The sequence below is a fragment of the Haliaeetus albicilla genome, chromosome 16 (assembly GCF_947461875.1).
Source record: "Haliaeetus albicilla chromosome 16, bHalAlb1.1, whole genome shotgun sequence".
Taxonomy (NCBI): Eukaryota; Metazoa; Chordata; class Aves; order Accipitriformes; family Accipitridae; genus Haliaeetus; species Haliaeetus albicilla.
This window is the reverse complement of record NC_091498.1, coordinates 5664244-5685746: the sequence shown is the minus strand read 5'-3', so window position 1 is coordinate 5685746 and position 21503 is coordinate 5664244. Positions and strand designations below refer to the sequence as shown.

The 21503-nt window shown below is 46.7% G+C and overlaps 2 protein-coding genes across 3 annotated transcripts; one reads left to right on the top strand and one right to left on the bottom strand.

Annotated features, from left to right (window-relative positions):
• Positions 1 to 2659: 2659 nt before the first annotated feature.
• LOC138689240 (heat shock transcription factor, Y-linked-like) lies at positions 2660 to 7660 on the bottom strand. The gene is made up of 3 exons (XM_069803359.1): positions 7428 to 7660; positions 4083 to 5167; positions 2660 to 3422 (listed from the first exon to the last, which is right to left on the bottom strand). Exons 2-3 carry the CDS (start codon positions 4752 to 4754, stop codon positions 2784 to 2786), a joined length of 1311 nt encoding a protein of 436 aa, XP_069659460.1. The 5' UTR covers positions 4755 to 5167; positions 7428 to 7660; the 3' UTR covers positions 2660 to 2783.
• On the top strand, positions 7348 to 20247 carry SRSF4 (serine and arginine rich splicing factor 4). Of its 2 annotated transcripts, XM_069803358.1 has the most exons (6): positions 7348 to 7501; positions 14549 to 14691; positions 15564 to 15676; positions 17453 to 17667; positions 18542 to 18625; positions 18805 to 20247. In XM_069803358.1, the coding sequence occupies exons 1-6, from the start codon at positions 7395 to 7397 to the stop codon at positions 19586 to 19588; spliced, it is 1446 nt and encodes a 481-aa protein (XP_069659459.1). In that variant the 5' UTR covers positions 7348 to 7394; the 3' UTR covers positions 19589 to 20247. The 2 variants fall into 2 exon arrangements, with proteins under 2 accessions (XP_069659459.1, XP_009917649.1); XM_009919347.2 differs by lacking the exons at positions 7348 to 7501; positions 14549 to 14691 and adding an exon at positions 15058 to 15242.
• Positions 20248 to 21503: the final 1256 nt, after the last annotated feature.

The following is a 21503-nucleotide window of genomic DNA, read 5'->3' as shown; positions in this document are numbered from 1 at the left end:
TCAAATGGCCCATTCACCTCGAAGGGGCAACTTAAGTGTGTTTATTTTTTGGACAATATCTGCTAGGTAGCATACTACTGACAGCAGCTGGTCATCAGCAAGTTTGCAATGCTTGTCTTTTTGTCAAATAAAACTCCTTTGAGTTCGACAGGTCTTTTAAGCCCTTTGCCATGAGATAAGCAGCAAATCTCCATGTGGTAGGAGAGATTTTCATGGTTGCTCCCCGTCTCATTCCAATGTATTGTAAAGAAGTCATTTGCTGTTGAGAATATACCATCTCTGAATGACAATATATAAATAAAATGAAAATAAATATTTCCTTCTAGCATCCTGATGGATTGTCTTGCACACCCCACTTTGGGGACCGCTGGCTTTGAAAACCGAAGTGAGGAATGATCTGGGTGTCCTCTGCTGAAGACTGTGTTACAAGCCCAGAAGTCTTCAACACCTGGTTCGGTACAAGTGACATCCCCCTCTCTGGATTAGCATTTTTAACAGTCATGACTTCATTGGGTATGTTTCCGTCTGTGAACCTTGCTCGAGCTACTGTTCCTACTTTGATCTGCTTCTCAGTGACTTTGTGCAGACCTGGAAAGCTCTCAGATGCTATTGAAGATCTCCAATTTCTGTAACCCAAGCCACTGATTCAGCAATACTGATTTTAAAGTCATCGGGACAGGTCATGAGATGAAATACATTTGTCTGATGCTTTTCCCGGTGCCAGTTGAATTGCTGTTGTCCTCTTTGTCTGGTGTATGGATGCTTAACTTGGGAGGTGGAATCACATACTCAGCTCTGTTACCTTGGGACCTAACTTAAGGAATCTTTCCGTGACTGGACTGTGCTGTGCAGTGCAGCCCGTTTACTGTGAACCTATGAACTCGTGATCTAATTTCTCATGAGCACTGTGATTTTTTTTTTTTTTTTGCATAAATGGCTGTGCAGTGTGCAGCATCTTCCACAGCCAGTGCTACAGGTCTGCTCTCACCAAAAACCAAAATTCCCTCTTCTGTGGAAAGGAAGGGGATCATGATATAGCATCTTGTTTAAATGCTTTGGTTAAAGCCTCTTCTCTGACGGAAGCCTTAGTAAATGCTGAAGGGAGAGGTTCTTGCTCCAGTAAGTCTAAGTTGTGACTCCTTGTGGTGGGTTGACCCTGGATGGATGCCAGGTGCCCACCCAAGCTGCTCTATCACTCCCTCCCCCCAGCTGGACAGAGGAGAGAAAATATAACAAAGGGCTCATGGATCGAAATAAAGACAGGGAGAGATCACTCAAGCAATTACCGTCACAGGCAAAACAGACTCAACTTAGGGAAAATTAACTTAATTTATTGCCAATCAACCAGAGCAGGGTAATGAGAAATAAAAACAAATCTTAAAACACCTTTCCCCCCTCCCCTCCCTTCTTCCCAGGCACAGCTTCACTCCCGGATTCTCTACCTCCTCTCTCCTCCAGCAGTGCAGGGGGATGGGGAATGGGGGTTACAATCAGTTCATCACACATTGTCTCCGCCACTTCATCCTCCTCAGGGGCAGGACTTGTCACACTCTTCCCCTACTCCAGTGTGGGGTCCCTCCCACAGGACACAGTCCTCCACAAACTTCTCCAACGTGGGTCCTTCCCACAGGCTGCAGTTCTTCACGAACTGCTCCAGTATGGGTCCCTTCCCTGGGCTGCAGTCCTTCAGGCACAGACTGCTCCAGCGTGGGTCCCCTGCAGGGTCACAAGTTCTGCCAGAAAACCTGCTCTAGCGTGGGCTCCTCTCTCCATGGGGCCACAGGTCCTGCCAGGAGCCTGCTCCAAGTGCGGGCTTCCCATGGGGTCACAGCCTCCTTCGGGCACCCACCTGCTCCGGCATGAGGTCCTCCCCAGGCTGCAGGTGGAGATCTGCTCCACCATGGACCTCCCTGGGCTGCAGGGGGACAGCCTGCCTCACCATGGTCTTCCCCATGGGCTGCAGGAGAATCTCTGCTCCGGCGCCTGGAGCACCTCCTCCCCTCCTTCTGCACTGACCTGGGGGTCTGCAGGGTTGTTTCTCTTACATGTTCTCACTCCTTTCTCTGGCTGCACTCTCTGTGCTGCTGCAACTTTTTTTCCCTTCTTAAATCTATTATCACGGAGGCACTGCCACCGTTGCTGATGGGCTCGGCCTTGGCCAGCAGCAGGTCTGACTTGGAGCCGGCTGGCATGGGCTCCATGGGACACAGGGGAAGCTTCTAGCAGCTTCTCACAGAAGCCACTCCTGTAGCCCCCCCGCTACCAAAACCTTGCCACACAAACCCAATTCACTCCTGTAGGACCAATTTATCGCTTTGCCAGCTGCATTGCTGTAGTTGTCCCCAGATGGGATGTAGGATGGGCAGGAGAAGCCCAAGCCTGCTCCCTGCAGCCCTGCTGCCCCTGGCCCCTGGTCTGAGCTGGGGGAGGAAGGGGCATGGACTCCCCAAGAGCTAGGAGGGATTGGTTTGGTTCGAGTGGCCCTGGGTGCTGGTGCAGCTCCTGGAGCAGCCCCAGGTTGGCCTTTTGCTGGCTTTTGCTGAGTGCAGGGCTAGTGCCTGGGGCCTTTGGCTTTTGCGGGCTGGAGCCAAACCCTTCACATCCCTGAAGGCAACCCCCCGCCCCGGGTGTCGAGACAGTGACTGCGAGACTGCAGAGGCAGGACAAGGCAACTTGAAAAGATTTATTATTGAGAACAGCAAACAATTTGCTGTTACTTATTCCTATACTAATGTATTTCTACCTCTATGATGCTTACTTGCTACCTAAGGTCTCTGCTCTTTCTAGTCCAGCCCCCGCTGAGGTCCAATCCTGTCGCCGGCAGCTGCGGTGTTTGGTCCGCAGGTGCAGGTCGGGCAGTGGCGGTGGGCTGGAGCTTGGCCGTGCGGTGGCCCTGGCACGGGAACGGCAGATGGTGCTGCCAGTGTGGTCATCGCAAACCATGGAGTGCAGAATGGAGGCATGCCAGCCCCGGGGACCTGCATAGCAACTAATTTTGGCTGCCCAGATGGAAATGCAGGGAGTCCCATGGCTAGGGTGAAGGGACTGTTTGGGGCAGGAGGTGTGACACGGTGTGGTGAAGCCATGGATGGAGCAGGAGCCGCCTCCTGGATGCCAGCGGGGCTGTGGCTGCAGTGCCGTTTTGGTGGGGATGGACCGGCACTGCCCGTCTGGGCGGTTGTGTCAGCCCGTGGCTCGGTCGGTGTGGAGCTGGTGGTTGCAGATGTCTGGGTGTCGTTCTCCTCCGCAGCTCCTACCGCTGGCTGAGCATCAGGTCGTCTTCTTCTCGGGTGGTCGTCCTTCAAGTTGGGGCCCAGTGGGGATGCGGCGGGGGCTCTCTTTCTTTCACCAGCACTTTGCGTGCACATCCAGAGGAGGTTAGGGCAATCTCTCTTAAAAAAGGGGTTGTAGTAGAAGAGCAGCTACAAAACGCAAAGGAGAGCAGTTAGTTGCCATCACTGCAAGGAGGAGGAAGACAGAGATCTGATAACTAAGCATCTGCATCAGCAAAACCAAACATGGGTATTAAAAAGGGCCCTCTGGGGCATTTTGAACCTCAAGTTTCAGCTGAATAAAATGTTAGGATAGGGTTTTGTTAAGTAATAACCACCCTTGTGTTTTTGGCATTTGGGAGCAGAGAAATGTAGGGTTTTCAAAAGCCTAAAAACTGACAGAGAAATGCAAATACCAGTAGTTTTCAGGCACCACAGAGTGGAATGGATATGTGGGGAATACTTTGATGCTGCCAGGTATCTTGTCAGCATTCAGCAGGTGCCACAAAAAGATTTAAATTTTTGGTGCAGCCAGATACGGCACAAACACAAAGAAAGCACAATATGATGGGCTGATCTTTCTGTTTCACAGATTTGAAGTAAGCAGAAATAACCAAAATCTTATTTTGTCAGCATTTCTGCTCCTCTGAAATCCTGCATCAAGAATTCCTGAAAATGACCTGCGAGACACAGTCAGGCCATTTGCTCCCATCCCCATCTCCTGCCTTGTAAAGGCTTATTTTATCTGAATGTGAACCTCTCCCCAAGAATGTCCGGAGGGTTCTTTCATGTGTGGAGGAACCAACATACCTCGCCTAGAGCAGAACCTGCAGCTGCTACTGCTCGCAGCTCCTCAATGGAGGTAGATATGAGAGAATCCCCTTCCATTTTGCAGAATCCATGGAGGTTAAGTTGGAAAATGAAGCCTCTCATGGACTTGGTTTTAAAGATCTTCAGGGGTCCCCTCCTCCCCAGCACTTCCCTTCTGAAGAGTTTTTCTGCAATCACGATGCAGTTTCCATCATCACCCCACCAGATTGACTGGAAGTGATGGCTGCTGATGATCTTCCAGAGCTTCTTGAGGAAGGAGCAGGCTGAAGACTGGTTGGTGTTGGCAGAGCTCTCCTCTGAGAAAAAAAAACATATGATGGAGGTCCAGGGTTCATCAGGCAAAGCTTGAAAAGCGTTTTCTTCTCCGAGAGGTCCAGTGGCATCATCCCAGGATGTTCCCATACCACCTCCTGGGTGGTTGGGAGAAGCTGAAGTCGCCCACCAGTCTGGCTCCTCTGGGTCAGAAGCGCAGGATGTCTCTGGTGAAGGTGGCTCCATTTTAGCTTTTTTTTTTCCCAGTTTGGCTGCAGCTTCCAGCCGTGACCCTTTCGCCGACCAGCCAGGCTCCGTCCTGCCGGTCAGCAGGATGAAGGGCCCTGGCGCAAGCTGCCTGGGAAGTTCTCCAGTGTCACGGTGACACTTGTGTTGCATCACAGTGACATCACAGCGTGGCACCCATCTTGTGGCAACAGGAAGTGGAAGACAGAAGAAATTGCAAGAAAGCCCTGTTTTCTGTTCATGGAGAGAGCTGTTTTGAGCCAAGAGGTGAATCCAACTGTATTTGCATTTGGTGTGTCCTGCTAGGGCAGTGCTGCGTCCCGTTGCCTCTGGGAGATGGTGCCCAGGGAGGGATGGGGAAGGCTGCAGCGCTGGGCATCAAAGTGCCCCAGACCTGAAGTTTTTCCCTTGGGCACCTTCCCGCTGTGCAGAAATGCCTGTCCCCTCTTCTATGGAATAAACCCCGCTCTGTGATTTCAGTAGTGCTGCTTCTGTCGTGGCTGTCTGTGTACCCAGGTGATGCTCTCGGGTTTCAACACGCTCTCCGTGCTGCTCCATAGGATGAACTAGAAGTGAAATGCCACCTAAATATACTCTGCAATTGAAATAAACTGGTGCACCAGCTCAGAACAAGGATTTCAGTTATTTTGTGCACAGCCGTGGTGCAGCATCACAATGTGCTTTGGGTAATGCCATCCTCCAGCTGAGCATCCCACAATTTCGGAGTCAATGCAGTATTTTTTCATGAGTATCGCTGGTGGAGACTGGTAAACAGCTGCACCACTCCACTGCTGCCTTTTGCTGATGAGAAGGAAGAGCCACAGGCGGCATATTTACCTCCCTGGAGGGTGACGTGCAATGGAAAACACCGATATGTAAAATCACTGCTGCAGGAGGAACTCTCATTCCAAAAACATAGCTTTTGGGTATGAAAAGGGGGAGTTAAGTATCATACCTATGCATTTTCTGGGTCCAGGGGGATGAGAAGAAGGGTGGTGGGGCAGGGACATTGCTTGAGGTTGGAGGGGGCTCCTCTACAACTGCGTATGCTTCTGGAAGATCAAACCACTTTGAAATTAAAACTCACAGCCTGTGTTAGCAGCTAAATTTGCCTGGACATGTTGAAGCCGGTTTATCCCCCCATAACCCCTAGCACTCAGACTTCCCTTAGACAAGAGCAAACCAAGAAGCCTACTAGATGTAACCTGTGATAAACTCCTTGCCAGCATCTCCCCTCTGCTCTCTCACCACTATTAAACCCCTCAATATTTTGCATTTTTCTTACTCCCGCAGCAAAGCCGCCGGTGTTGGGAGGCAGAGCAGCATTGCGTGCCCCAGCACTTTCCTGATCGACAAATAAAGTGGGGAAAAAAACAAAAAAGGGACTCTGAGATCGTTAAGACCACTATTAAGCGTGACATAAACCAGAAAAATTAATGCAAAGCTTTTATCCCCCTTGTTTATTTGATTCGGCAATAAAACCTAACAAGCTTTAGAGAACTCTCTTATTTTCACAAAATGTTCCCAAGCACTTACTCCTACATCAGGGCACAAAGGAATAAATAATTAAATTTAACTCTACTTGTCAAATGAGCAGGATCGTGGTTGGAAATCCAGCTGCTGGCTTTGCAGATATGCAGTACTAATTTTTTAGAGGGTGATGGTGGGGGTTTTTTTAGGGAATCCAGCTGCTGGCATTGCAGAGACGCAGTATTAATTTTTTAGGGGGTGATGGTGGAGATTTTTTTAGGGGGGTGGTGGCTGCTAAACCTGAAATGTTCCCGAGAGCCTCTGCTGGTGTTTGGTGCGATTTAGGCATCTGATGTGTCGACCGAAATGATAAAAATAAGTCCCCAAAAATGGCATTTAGGGATCTGCAAGAGGGATGTTGTTGCTCCTCGGTGGGAATGAGGAATGGCCGAGCGTGGCCAGGCATGGGGGGTGTCCCCAGGGAGGGGGGATGCCATGGGGGGACCCCTGAGCACCCCGGGGTGTGGGGAGGGGGAACCCCCATCCCTGCCTGCATTTGAGGAAGGAGGAGCCCATCAGTATCCGGCACGTTGGGGACGGGGCACCCCACAAGTCCCTGCCATATAGGGGACCACATAAGCGCCCTGGCAGATGGGGGACCCCCACCTGTGCCTGGCAGCTGGGGGGGGGGGAACCCCACAACCCCCCCCCGACCCATGGGAAGGGGAACCCCCGTCATTGCCGTGTACATGGGGAAGGGAGACCCCCACAAGACCCCCGACCCACGGGATGGCACACCCCAACAACACCGCGTATATGGGGACGGGGGACCCCAGGAGCCCTCAGACCCCTGGGGAAGGAGGACCCCACCCGTGCCCTGCATATCAGGGAAGTGGGGACCCCACAAGCCCCCTGACAGATGGGGGACCCCCATTAGTGCTCTGCATATGAGAAAAGGGGGGACCGATACGCCCTCTCCATAGGGGGAAGGGGGACCCCTGTCCCTGCCCTGTAGATGGGGACGGTGGGGCCCACAGCCCCTCTGTCTCACAGTCGACTCCACTCACCGGCGTGGCCCCTTTAAGAGCGGCTCGGCCAGGCCGGGAGGCGGGGAGGGAGGCGTGGCCTTCGGTGACGTATTCCTCCCCTCCTCATCGCTCCCCCTCCCTTCCCCGTGCGGCGCTGTGACGTCGCGCCGCCGCCTCGCCCCGCCCCCGGCGCGCGCGCTCCGCCGCCGGTGCAGCCCCGCCCCCGCGGGCCGCCCTCCCCCCCCCCCCCTCCTCCCCCATTCCCCCCCCCCCTCCCCCGGCCCCGCCGGGCGCGATGCCGCGGGTCTACATCGGCCGCCTCAGCTACCAGGCGCGGGAACGGGACGTGGAGCGGTTCTTCAAGGGCTACGGCAAGATCCTGGAGGTGGATCTCAAGAACGGGTGAGCGCGGCCCGGCCCGGCCCCTCCTGCCGCCCGCCGGCGGAGCGCGGCCCGGCCCGGCCCCGGGCGGCGGCCGTGTGAGGGGCGGGCAGGACGCCTGGGTTCCCCGGGGGGAAGAGGAGGAGGAGGAGTGAGGGGAGGGCGGGCAGGACGCCTGGGTCCCCGCCGGGCACCTGAGCCCCTTGGGGGAGGTGTGGGGAGGACGCCTGGGGCTCTGTGGAAATGGGGGGGGGGCGGGCAGGACGCCTGGGTTCCCATGGCAACGGGGGGGGCAGGACGCCTGGGCCTCTATGGCGGGGGGGGGGGGGGGGCAGGACGCCTGGGTTTCTGTGGCAATGGGGGGGACAGGACCCCTGGGCCTCTGTGGCAAGGGAGGGGCAGGACAACTGGGTCCCTGCTTCAGTTATTGGGGGGCTGGGGGGGCAAGTCACCTGTGTCCTGCCCCCCTCTGTGGGGAGGGGGTGTCCCCTGAGGGGTTCCCCTGTGCCCCCAGGCCTCTCCGTGCACCAGGATGAGCACCCAAGGGTGAGCCAGGCCATACCCCAGGACAAACCCCCCCACCCCCCAAAACCCAACCCTTTGTGGGGGGCAGAGACCCCCCTTTGCAGCAGCAGAGGTCTGTTCTCAGAGCCCTCAGGGTGGGAGGTTCGAGGCAGCATCAGCCGGTGGGGGTGTCCTGCTCCCCCAAAGCCCCACGGAAGCCCTGACATACCGTGTGTGTTCTCACCTGTGTGCTGTTCCAGCAACTGACCCCTTCCTGCACCTAGAGGGTTTGGATCCTGCTCCACCAGGACTTGCCCAAGACATTCAAGTGTGGATTTTTCAAGAGAAAATAAATTGCTATTTTTGGTGTCTTCTTTTTCCCCAACACTTAAAGCCTCACGAGTGTTGGCATCTTTACTTTTTACAAGAAACCCAACTTGAAGTCTTGCTTAGGAAGGCCAAGTGGAATATGGATTTTATTAGTAGTAGCCAGGGGAGCTAATTATTAATTTCACTTTAGAAGTGGAGAAGAGGAATTTCTTGTAAATGTCAGTCCTTGAGTGTAAAAAAAAAAAAAAAAACACAAAAATGCTAGTTGTACTGGTAGGTGGACATATAACAGGTTTATAAGATTAATAAAATCCATTATTAAAACAAACAAGTGTGCACGTGTCAGTGTTTTAACCAACACAGCTTCGGGCAGTATTGAAGATTGCCCGTAAATGAAATACCTGAGCGCTCTGTTTTCCAGTTCCACTGCATAGCCTTGAAAGTGTTTGAGGGTGGAAGGGGGGGGTGGGGGGGAGTTTTCCTGTTGCTATTTAAAGCCTCCAAATCAAATATTTCTGTTTCGTAGACAGATGTTGGAAAAAACAAACTCAACTTTTTTCTTAGCAGACATAGAACTGCCAAGTTATGTGGCTGACATGGCTAATGGACTTGTTTCCTTGCTTTTATTGAAAAGTATCTACCAAGGACCAGCCCTATGATCCCAGCTTGGCATTTAGAAATCGTCTGCGGGGAGGTGGTGTGGGCGCAGGAGTCAACTTACTGGTGTGCTTGAGCAGCCCAAACTTGCGGCATCATGAGTGTGAATGGTACCGGGTATAGAGGGGAGGAGGGTACAGCCTGCCTGTATCTAAAATTCAGGTGGTCTGTATGTGATACGCTTTTATTACAGAGCTAAAGTAATTTTTTTAACTTCACTTGGGGGAGACAGAGTTCAAAAGTTGCAGGTAATGGAAGGAATACAGGAAACTCAATGTAATTGAGGTGTCATTCACCTTGCTGTTTGCTTCTGTAGCAGATGACTTCAGCTGTGGGTTAGATAGAGCTCTGTCTGTATTTCTAGGATTAACTCAACAATTTAACTCCTTTTTTAGTTTTATATTCTGAAGTTCTTTCAACAGGCTGCTGTTGGTTTGTTGTTAAATTCCAGTGTGACAAAAAATTTACCTGAGCTATCAGATTTTGTGTCTCTCCACTTGGGGTAGCCTCATGCTGCAGTTTTGCTGGGGTACTCTGCAGTTTGCTTTGTTCACCCTCTGATCCTTTCTCCACAACTTATTTTTAGTAGTGCTTAGCAAATGATTAAAAATTACCACACAGCATTTGACTTGAGAGATTCTTTCAGTTTCTTCTGGAAATTTGTGGGCTATCTTCGATGCTCAGCCAGCAGGAGATTAGCCATTCACTATTTTAGCAGTTGAGCTGAAAGGCTCAGGCAAGAGGATGGAACTGCAATGTGATACAGCGAAGTCCTAAAAGCTTAGCTGGGTCCTGCTTGCTGCTAATTGTAATTTAAGCTTGCAATTCAAAGGCTTAAAGCAATGTTTACCTGAGAGAAGGATGGGGAAAATAAAAATCCAGTTTCTGTAGGATTCTCCATTCCAAGTTGCAATTTCCAGTTGTATGCTCATAGTTTTCATATTTTTTTTTTTCCTACTCAGAACTGCATTGACAACCGGAGCTGTGTGTGGCAGTAGTGTATGTACTAAGTGATCAGAAAATTGGACTTTTCAGCCTGCTTTTTTGTCTTCTAAAAACTAGCTGTAATAACTCTAGCTGCAAGCTTTCATTGATGGGGAAACCAATCTCTAATCTCGCTAGGTTAGAAAGTAATTCTGCCTGTGTACTCACCTGCCCTGCATCACCCTGACCAGCTTTCAAGAATTCATGGCTTCACCCTCATAAAATATCTGCAAGACAGAGGGATGTAACTTCTCCAACACATTGAGGAACGCAGATTAAAACTAAAAGCTTCAAACTTGATTTTTTTCATCTGTCTAGGTTCAAAGTCTGTATTTGTTGCCCAAAGAGAAGTGATTTGATTTCCCTGCACCATCCCCACCAAAATATTTAATGCCCATTAACTTCAATTAGAGCAATTGGTATTAAAAAAAAAAAAAAAAAATCAAATTGGTGTGACAACATAATGATACCCAGTACAGCTAGATGACGGTAAGGTGACCTCCTAATGAATTGTATTTTAACTCCAGTGGATTTGTGTATTTTTTTTTTCCTTTGCTAATATTAGGGTGAATAAGGTGAGATTTAAATTTCTTTTTGCTTTAAGGTGTTCAGCTGTGCTAGAAGACCAGAGATTCTCAGCGGTGTTTGTCATTAGTGCAGAAACTTGGAAGAATCACTACCACTTCTTACATTTAAGTAGTTTAAATATTGAAAATCAAGTATGTTTTGAGGTTGTAACTTCAGTGACTCGTTTAAATGAGTGTTTTGTTTCAAGCGGTCTGAAGATGCTTTTCCTTGATAATATCCTGCTCCTGGCTGTAGCCTGGTCTGAGCAGGAGAACTGGCACGCAGAGTGCTGCCTGCATCTCTGCCATTCCCCTTCCTGGCTACGGTGTGGGTGAGCGTACTGCTTGAGCAAGCAGCCCGAGTGGTTTGTGAACTGCCTACAAGTTACCTTTCAGGAGTGTTTTTTAGGGCTGGACGTATTTCATTCTTTATTCCAAATGAAGCTGAAGCCAGGAATCAGTTTTCCATGCATTTCCTTCTCTGCGGCTGCCTGTGTTGATGCCTGTTTGCCCTGACCTCGCTCATCCAGAGATGCAGGAGGAACGGTGGAGGTGCAGTGAGCTCATTTTGAGAGTATCTGTCCATATGAAGCAATTGTGTAATATAAAATTCGGAAAGCTGCCAGGCGGTCAACTTGATTTGTTGAGAGAGGAGCGGGGCAAGAGTTGAGCAGGTCTCTCTTTGTTGGGAACCTGCAAAGCAGCTGCTGAATCAACCCTGCAGCTGCAGGACAAGCTCAGACAGATTGCAGCCCGAACTTCACGGATTTCTAGCCTGTGCTGGCAAAAGGCAGGGACAGCAGCTTTGAGGATCTTCTCAGCTCATGGGACTCATGCTTTTGGGCTCCAGCACCAGCTGTTGATGAGTAGTGGGAAAAAATTGGCACGCGGGTAATGTCATAGAGGTGGGCTTTGTGCTGGTCCCGGTGGGCTGGCATGGAGAGCGGGCACAGAGCCAGCTGGGAGGATCCAGCGGGCTTTCAAAGTGATGCAGGTGGGGGAGCAGCTGAAAGGAAGAGAAAGATGAGGGTCTGCCTTTTATTTCAGGTATTAAGCAATTTTAGAAAACCACATTTTTGCTTTCACTTTGGATTTAAAAAACAAAACTCCCACTTTTTAGGTGGTTCAGTCTATTGGAATTGCTTGGGATAAGGACATACTCCTGTAGTTTTTTCCTTTTTTGATACGTGAACAGAAAATGGTGTAGCTTCACATTAGCTGAAGTAAATTGCATTGACATTTTTAGTAAGTAGTTTTATGCCACATATGAAGTAGTAATAGTAGGCATTTAAAAGAAGATTTACTTGCACCATTGTCATATAACAGCAGGTTCAGATTGCTGTAGTTAAGGCTGTGTCAGCAATTGTGGCTTTCTGTGGTGTAAAACTGTGCTTCTGGAGGTTTTTGATTCATGTTTTTAGGTCGTACGGTGCAATATTACACATATTTAACAGGTGGATCAGTATTACTTTCATTTATGAGTGATGTGGGGTATGATTTTTAGTATTCATTAAGTGCAAGTAATCTCAAGGTTTGTATGAGTTCGCTTGTTTGTCTTAAAAAAGAAATTAGAAGTTTCTTCTTGTAACTTTTGTTTTTTCCTCTTCTTATCAGAGTAACATTTTATTCTAGGGCTACTTGCATTTTACATATTCCCAGATGAAAAAGACGAACAGCATAGGGTAAATGATAAGCATTCCCTTTTGGAATGAGTGAAGAGAAGAAAAAGTGTTAACGCTTTCCATCACTGTTTGGCCAGACGAAGTCCTGTCAATGTAGGACCATCTTGGGAGCAAATTCCCGTGGGAGGCCAAGTGGAGGAACTGGTGTCAGCCCACTGGTGCTGCGTAGCGAGGCGCTGCTGGAGGTGCTGGTTTTTATCTGGCGTGTGATATGGGTGACCGAGTGCCTCCCAAGCAACTTCTGGGTGCACTTCTGGGAAGAACAAGTTCAATACTGTGCTCTGATTGAATTCAGATATTCCTCCATTATTCTAGCTTCAAATGTCTGTGCATTTACTGTCTGGAAAGTGCTGGTGCGTACCAGCCACTTCACCTTGTAAGTAATTGCTTTTAGGGTGAGATCTTGTTTAAACGTTTACGCTCGCTTGCTTTATTTTTGGAATTGAAGGGAAGAAAGTTGCAATTTGAATGGTTTTATGCCTGTGATTGTTTCAGTTGTTATAAATCAATCACACTTGTTTCTTCCATGAAACTACAGCAATTGCATGCAAAAGCAGCCATCTTATTTGTGGTGTTTGGAGTCATTCTTAAGTATTTTGTTAATACAGGTATCATTACACAGCAGAGCTGTAGCTGCTGGTAGCGCTGTGGTTGGGAGAGGTACTGAGAAAGCTTGAAAATGAAATTACCTAAAAGAGGAGGCCAGCATTTTTGTATCAGGGCTTTGTTCTTCTGGATTATTTAATACACTAGCACTCACAAAAATTTCCCCCTGAGACTTGCTAAGACCCGAGTTCAGGATTATGTGTTTGCTTACAGCAGCCAGAGAGGTTGCAGGTGAAAAGAGGCTCCCAGTTGTGCACGGGGCTGCAGCATCCTTGGCTATTGCCTGGGGGACTCTGGAGCCCGGATCTGGTCTTGGCAGGTAATGGAAGGAGAAGTCATTTCAAACACAGGTAGGCTCTGAACTATGATAAACAGCACTCTGATGCTTTTTGTGCTCTTCCCCTGACCTGTTGGGATAATGGGTATTTACACAATGCTGTTTTTTAAATAGGTGTTTAACTCTTGTCAGGTTAGAAATTGGCAGGCTTGAGTTTTGCTTCAGTGCTGCTGTGAATTTGCTCTGCAACTGTAAGCAAGTCACCAGCTTGTTCCTGAGCACCAGCTGTGAGAAATTATTTTAAAACCCTACATTCAGTCTTTTGGGATCTCTAGCCAACAGGGATTAGGCACTTGCAGCAGCCTGATGTTGGCTTTGATGCCTGTGGCACCTCTGAAGCTTAAACTGAAAATGCTTTAACTTTTCAGGCAAGCAGTGGTCTGTGAGCTTTCGTCTCTGTATTGTGTTCATTTTTTGGTAATAGGGAACTGATGACACAAGGTTCATTTGAATGTTGAAATTAACAATCTATTTTTTTCAATTTGTATCCTTCCTCTTGTGCTTGATCTGTGTGTGACTTCCAAGTCTTGAGCAAGCCTAATGCAGCAGGTGTTTTCAAACACAAAACTTTGCTCATCTCTGGACCTGCACCCTGTGCTGCCCTTGCAAGGCCTCTTGGCTGCAGGTGGACTCTTCATTTGCCCAGGAAATTTGTTCCTGGTTACTGCTGCTGTGGTTTTTTTTTAAGTCTCTTAACAAGTTTTGGACTCGCCATGCTCTCTTAAATGCTAGGATATTGGAAATACAGTGGGCATAAAACACTTTCTCAGCAGTACATGGGAAGCTGCAAGTATCTCAGCAGGTGGAAGATCTGTCCTGTTGCATGAGCACGTTGCCTTTCTTACCCAAACCATCAGTACTGTCCACAGTCAATAGTAAAATGAGTCTGATTAAAACAAAATCCCTTTTCCTAACCTGCCTTCGTATTTTCTTTCTTGTTGGACCTTTCATGCAGGGTGTACAGACCACTTGTGTTTGCAGAGATGAATGAATATTTCCCTTTGAAGTATAGGAATTAAGATAGCTTCGTAATAGAACTAGGAATGAACCCAGGACTTCTCAAAAATCAGGATAAATCCTAATCCATGGAACATATATACTGCAATAGCTGTCAAATGCCATTTCAGCCTCACTGCTGTTGAGCAAATTTATTGTATTATTTATTGAATACGGTGCAGCATAGTGCCATATTTAGTGGGTTTGTGGGTATAGTGTTCATGGCCTTTGAACCCTTAGGTAGCCTTCAGGAGGTTGCAACCACTGTTCATCTAAAGAAGAGCATGCAGAGAGGCGCGTTCTTCGGGCCCTGCAGAAACCTGCTGTGGGATGCAAGTTGGTTTTGAGCACAGATAACTCGAGTTCAGTTCCTTCCCAGTGATTCTTTTTCTCTCCCTCTCTCTAGGTACGGCTTTGTTGAGTTTGATGATCTGCGAGATGCAGATGATGCTGTTTATGAGCTAAATGGTAAAGATCTTTGTGGGGAGAGAGTGATCGTTGAGCATGCCAGAGGCCCACGTCGTGACAGCAGTTACGGTTCTGGACGCAGTAAGCACTAACATGCATTTGTATCTGTGACTTATTTTAAATAAAACATTTTTTGCTCATTTTTTAAAAAGTAATTTTAAAAGAAAATGATATGAAGTTGTGAATAGTGTTCTGTAAATGTAAATGTAACTGTTGATCTGAATATTTAACTTGTTTGTTGTATTAAACTATTTTAATTGATAAATTAATAAACACAGTTTCTTGTACCATTTTTATTATTATCATTTCATTTAACTATTTGAATGGTTTATTTGCAATGTGATGTTTAACATAGATTTAACAAAGACCTCAATGTTTTAATTAAAAGAGTCCTTTGAGGCTAAGATGACTGCCTGTTCCATTTGCTGACCTTGGGTTACCTTTCCATGAGTGGCTCTTTGACCTTTGTGGCCCTTGGCTGACCAAAAAAGGAAGCCATGTGACGACCGCAACCTTTTCCCATTAGACCTGGGTGGTGAGGATCCCAAGGGTTAGAGACAGATGAGATTAATCTGAAATAGGTGCCTGAAAAGCTTTATTCATGTCAGATATTCAGAAAGCCTTTAAGCAATGTAAGTAACATTAGTAAACTGGCTTAATTCGGTTTCTTCTTTCAAACTGTTTTAAAAATAACTTTAAATTTAATTGCATGTTAATTGTAATGTAATTATAATTATGTGCATTGTTTTAATTATGTGCTTGTAGTAAAAGTTGTTTAATGCTTTGGATCTTTGTAACATTTTATACAAGGGGGATCGAATTCAGACTAGTGGGTGGGTGAATTTTTAATGTCTTTGCGAACATACGGGGCAGAACAGTTTTCGTCCGGGATGTAGAGTGAGCGCTCCATTTCCCTAGTTGAAGTACTGCTGTCTGCTTGTCACCTCCTAAAGGTGGATATGGTTATAGAAGAAGCGGAAGAGATAAGTACGGTCCTCCTACCCGTACAGAATACAGATTGATTGTGGAAAATTTGTCAAGCCGCTGCAGTTGGCAAGACCTTAAGGTATGGGGCTCCTTTCTTTACCCTCTCTCTATTAAAGAGCACAAAGGGTAAAAAAGTTAGCTTCCGTTTCAACAAGGAAAAATGGTATACACCTGTGTTCTTGACTCCAACTTGTTAATAAGTCTGTGTGCTCATATGTATACAAGTAGATTTTGGAAGTAATACACACATTAAGTCAATACAGAAGTGTATTTGCATATATGCAATCATTAATGCGACATTGGGAATTGCACCTGCAGACTTCGTGTCACTGGACAGTGGGAGAATAACTTTTTTCCTTAACACAAACCAACATCATGTACAGATGTGTTTTATCTTATCTTTAACCCCTGTCAAAACAGACTTGAATCCTGCTGGTGGCAGGATTCACTAGAGATGGAGGAGTTTGCCCTTGTCACTTCAGATTTTACTCATCAACTTGTAAGGTGCTAGAGCTATTTGGAAATGATTGCATCGTTCTTGCACAGTCTCTGTTAAGAATGTCCACACCATGTAAAGCTGTTTTAAAGAGAGTTTCAGGGAAAGGATGCTTCCAGAATGAGCAATCATGCAAAACCTCTGCCAGAAGCTAGTATTTTCTTAAGTCCAAAGGAGTGGAAAGTGATTCTCAGCAGTGGAAGTGTTGGGTAACACTGTGAAGCCCACAGTACCTCTGAGTATCCTGGAGGTGAAGTGTTGACTTGTGATTATCTACATCGTGGATTGAGGGGGCAGGACAGGGAGCAGAATTTTGATAGTAGGTGCAAAACAGTGTTTCCTTGTCAAACTTAGCAGCAATGGTTAAAAGCACTTGTTCTTACAGGAGCGCTTTCTTTTATGGTTCTCTTTTAAGGATGTGTAAAATTTGTTCTAAACAAACTTTGACGTAGTAGAAACTGGTCTGTAATTGAATATGTAACACTAGTTCAGGTACGTACTGAGATTCTTCAAATGTCTTTTGTTGTTAATGCTTCACACCATCAATAGCTTGTCTTTGCTTCTGGTATTAAAAATTGTAAGTAGAGCATGGCATGATTAATCCTCTACTGGATGCATTGCTTTTTTTTAATAACTTTCATTTCAGTGTATTTAAGATGGGAGTAGTTGGGTTGAAAACAGACTGAACCGGAGTTCTGTGCCCCATTTCCATTGCAGCCAAAGTCCACAGCAGCTGAAAGATGGCCCTGTCTGACAGCTTGCTTGAAGCAGGGCAGAATGGCCCTCCTTGATAAACAGAGGTGTTCAGTAATTGAAACAGAGAAGCCAGGAAGCATGAAGTGGGAAAATGAATTGAGCTTTTACTCGTGTGGCGGCTTCTTCCAGTAGAATGAGATGTGTTACCTAGGTAGAGGACAAAGGGAAGTCTGCTTGCCTGTAGTCTTCTTGCCTCTTCTTATTCAACCTTTAAGTTTATCACCTTTCCCAAGTTAGCTTTGAAAACATGATTTAGAGAGCAAGCATTTTACTTCTTTAATCGCTTTTGTAATTTGAAACTTATCATAGTCCAGAGCATATTTGATACTAGACTCGAGATGAGAGACCTTAAATTATTGTTTGGCTCAAAACTATCAACACCACTTTGGTTCTAATCACACAAACTCTGTGAAATCGTAGTGTGTTATTTGGCTTGCTCAGCAACCTTGGCGTTAACCAAACAGCATTTGCAGTGCTAAAACCCTTGCTGACATCTGTGTGAATAGAAGAGGCTAAGTGAGAATCATTGCAAAAATGAACAGGGTCAGCCTGGAAGCCTGACTGTGGATTCGAGGCAATGGTTATTCTGTCCTCTTCCTCTAGGATTATATGCGTCAGGCAGGGGAAGTGACATATGCAGATGCACACAAAGGAAGGAAAAATGAAGGTGTGATTGAGTTCAAATCCTATTCTGACATGAAAAGAGCCCTTGAAAAGCTGGACGGGACAGAAGTAAATGGCAGAAAGATTAGATTAGTGGAAGACAGACCTGGATCGAGACGGCGCCGCTCTTACTCCAGAAGCCGAAGCCATTCGAGGTACGTCTCTTTATCACATAGCTCAGGCTGAATCTAGCTGCAATTACATGAATATGCAGCAGGTTCAAAAACACCTTGGAAGTGTTCAGAGTTCTCAATAAATCTAGTTTTTGAGAATGTATTAATTACCTGCAAGTAACCAAGGGAAATGAGGCTTCTGTTCAGAGGTGTCTTCCTTGATGAATGTGTGTATCTGCTAGCTAAACACCTGACGGCGTGCTACTGTTCTTCCCAAACTACATCAAGTCTGTAGTTCTTGCTGTCTTGCAGGTGGAGCTGTGCATACAGAATGAAACAGAAGGTGCTTTTAACACTTCAGCTCTGAACACTGTGTTCTGCTATAAGCACCAGGACTAACAGTACTTTCTCAGCTTGGAACCCCCCACCCATTCCCTGTTTCTTAGAGATTTGCTGCTTTCGTTGTGTGATCAAGCGAACTGCTTCAGCACACGCCACCAAGTATTTCCCCTTTCCATTCTGGAGTAGAACTTGTTGCAAGAAAACTCAGGCAAACTTCTACTGTTCACAGAACAGCTTGCTTATGAAATCGAAGCCTGAAGTCAAAGCTTTATCCTAGTGTCTCACTGTATTCAACCTCTGACTTGATTGGGAAAGTGATTCTCGTTTCCTTATCTTAAATAAGGTTGCCTATTTTCTTCCAGATTAGCAACGCTGCTCGCTTCCAGACATAGCAGCAGGGGATGAGCAGTGGGGAGAAGGGTACTCTAAGTTTGTAACTTTACTGTGTAACACTATCACCATTCAGCTGCTTGAAAGGTGCTTTAATACTATGGGGTTTTACCCACAGGGGACTGGGGGATGACAAGTTCTTTGTGAGCGTGTGCTAATGTTAAGCTGGTTGATTTTGTTCCAGGTCTCGCTCTCGAAGCAGACATTCTCATAAGAGCAGGAGCCGCAGTGCCAGTAGTAGTCGCTCCAAGAGTAGATCAAGATCCAGGTATGTCTTTGTGTTGGAAGAAATGGGGGCTACCCACTTAAATGAGAAGCATCATCCTAAATCTACAGTAGGAACACTGTTTGTTTTTCTTTTCCCTACCATATTATGCATGCTATTTAAGTGCTAGTCAAATCCAAGCCGCACTAAAGTGGAGCTGTCTGTTGCCTTTGTGCTTTCAGGTCTGTGTCCCGTTCCAGAAGCAAGAGCCGTAGTCGAAGCAAGAGCCGTAGCAGAGGCCAAAAAGAGAAAAGCAGGACTCCAAGTAAAGAGGATAAAAGTAGGAGCCGCAGCAGGAGTGCAGAGAAATCCCGAAACAAAAGTAAAGATAAACCTGAGGGCACTCTCCATAACAGTGATGAGAAAGCAAAGAGCAGGAGCCACAGCAAGGAAAAGAGTAGGAGCAGGAGTGGGAGTAAGGACAGGGGAGAGATGAGGGAGAGCATGAGGAGTAGGAGCAAGGAGAAGAGTAGAAGCAAAGACAGGGAGAAGAGCATTAGCAAGGCTAGAAGCAGGAGCAAGAGCAGGGATGAGAGTAGGAGCAGGAGCCACAGTAAGGATAAAAGGAAAAGTAGGAAGAGAAGCAGGGATGACAGCAGAAGTAGAAGCAGGAGCCGCAGCAAGAGTGAGAAAAGCAAGAGACGCAGCAAGCGAGACAGCAAACCAAGTAGCAAGAAGAAAAGGAAGGACAGCCACGAGCGGTCCAGGTCAGTCTCCAAAGAAAAGGAGCATCTAAAAGCAGATTCTGACAAAAAGGAGGCAAAAGGTGAGGGTGAGGATGCAGTTGGACATCGGGTGTCTCGCTCCAGGTCTAGGTCGATTTCCAAGTCAAAACCAAATGTCAAGTCAGATTCTCGTTCCAGGTCTAAATCTGTTTCAAAGCCTAGGTCCCGGTCCAAGTCTAGATCTAGGTCTCCCTCTAGGTCACACTCCCGATCGCGGTCAAGGTCTCGCTCCAGATCCTAACCTTGCTGCAGCCACACTTGGAATGGTTGGAAAAGTCTTTTGTACATGTTTAGTAGTTGTAGCGCAAGTGATTGAAGTAGAAAACATGTCGATGCTGTATATTTTTAACAACCCTGATGGTATGTCTGTCATTATTAACTGTAGTGCTCCTTCCCTGCAATGCTTTCTGATGCAAGGCTGTTCAGCTCATTTTCTATCCTATAGAAATGTTCTCTTTAAATATAACTCTTCCTAGAGCACCAAAATTGCCCTGTTTTCCAGGAAGAGCCTTGCAGAGAATGAGCACTGCACCTTGGTGGGTTTATGAGATTGCAGTGATGACTGATAGGTAGGTATGATGGCTTCAACAGTCTTTGCCCTTGAATTGATGCCCTTTGATGTATGCCATTTAGTGGAAGTGCTAAGTCTTAGGTTTCATACTACTTCTGTTTCATATTTTTTGGACTTACAAAGTTGTGAATAGCACAGTCAAAAGGAAAAAGAAAATATAGGTACTTGCAGTAATCCATAGGGAAAAGAAGTATAGTTCCATATTCTGGTATTGTGACAATATCCTTGTTTTATATTAAATTTTTTTATTTTATTTTTCCCTGTCTTGCAAAGTACAGTGATTCCTGTTTCCATGAAATTTGAATAAAGACTATTTTTGCTTGATGACATTTGGTGGTGGTTACATGAAGTCATGTTGTGATTTGTCAGTGTTTTATATCAATTGGTGTAAGCTTGAATTTGCAGAAGTTACTTGCAGAGAATGGGTTCTTGGTTTAGAAAGCCACTTCAATATTAATATAGTCATGACACTCAAATACAATAGAGTTAAAATAACTTGTTTCTCTAGAAACACTTACTGCGTTGTTTGGTGGTTTAACATTGCAATAAGGAGAATAATACAGGAAAATGAACCAGAAGCAATAACGAAGGTGACAAGCCTGTTTTCCACTGTCTCTATAAATGAACCATAGTAAGCTTCAGCTTCCATAATACAGAGAGGACAATTTTTCACCCACTTAACTCACTTGACTCAAGTCAACTGAAATCATTGTTTGTCCCACAACATTTTACGCATTATACAGCTGATGCTGGAGGTAAGTGTGGCTGGCACAGAAAGTGTGCTTTTCTGCTCTCTGCTTTATTCTGTAGATCATCAGTTCAATTGTTTCATCTTTCACACCGTTGGCCTTTCTTACGGTACCTTTGGGGAATGAAGGGGGAAGAAGCATGATGCTTTTACACGTGTTTTTCTAGTCCAGCACACTCAGCAGGAGAATGTGAAGCTGTCCCAGCTGTTTACTTCTGGTTCTTTGATTTCATGATCCCTGATTGTGAATTTGGGATTTCAGTCACGAACCATGACTTTCTAAAGAGGAAGGTGTTAGTCTGACCTAGGTGGGACAAGGACGTTAAGGACTTTGATAGCATGAACCAGTCTTTGCTCTGGGCACTGCACAGCTGCATGTTTGTCTTGATGTCCCCCCAAAATGCAGGGGGAATTATAGCTTGGGCATTTCCAGTTGTGGATTGAAGGTTCAGTTTGTGTATGGCCCTCTCCTGGAAGGGAACTGCTGTAGAGAAACCCTGTCTGCTCTGAGTTTGCAGTGTCCAGACTGTCTCTGCCATCTAATTGAAATTTCCTAGCACTTGCTTTCCCTGTCCGGCTTCATTAATTAGACCCAGAGCAATGTGGAGTTGAGGCTGAAGCCTCGGCTTGTCTCTTCTCAGCATATTTTCTGGGAGTTTTTCCTCCTAATAAAACACCTGTGCTTGGGGAGGAACCTTTATAAAAGAAAAAAAGTGCAGGATGTGCTTCTGAGGAGCTCTGAGCTTGGAAACACCAAAGAGTGGTGGGGGCTGCTCTGCCGGTGTGTCCCCAGCATCCCTGTGGACATGGGGAAGAAGGCAGGCAGCTTCTAGCAGG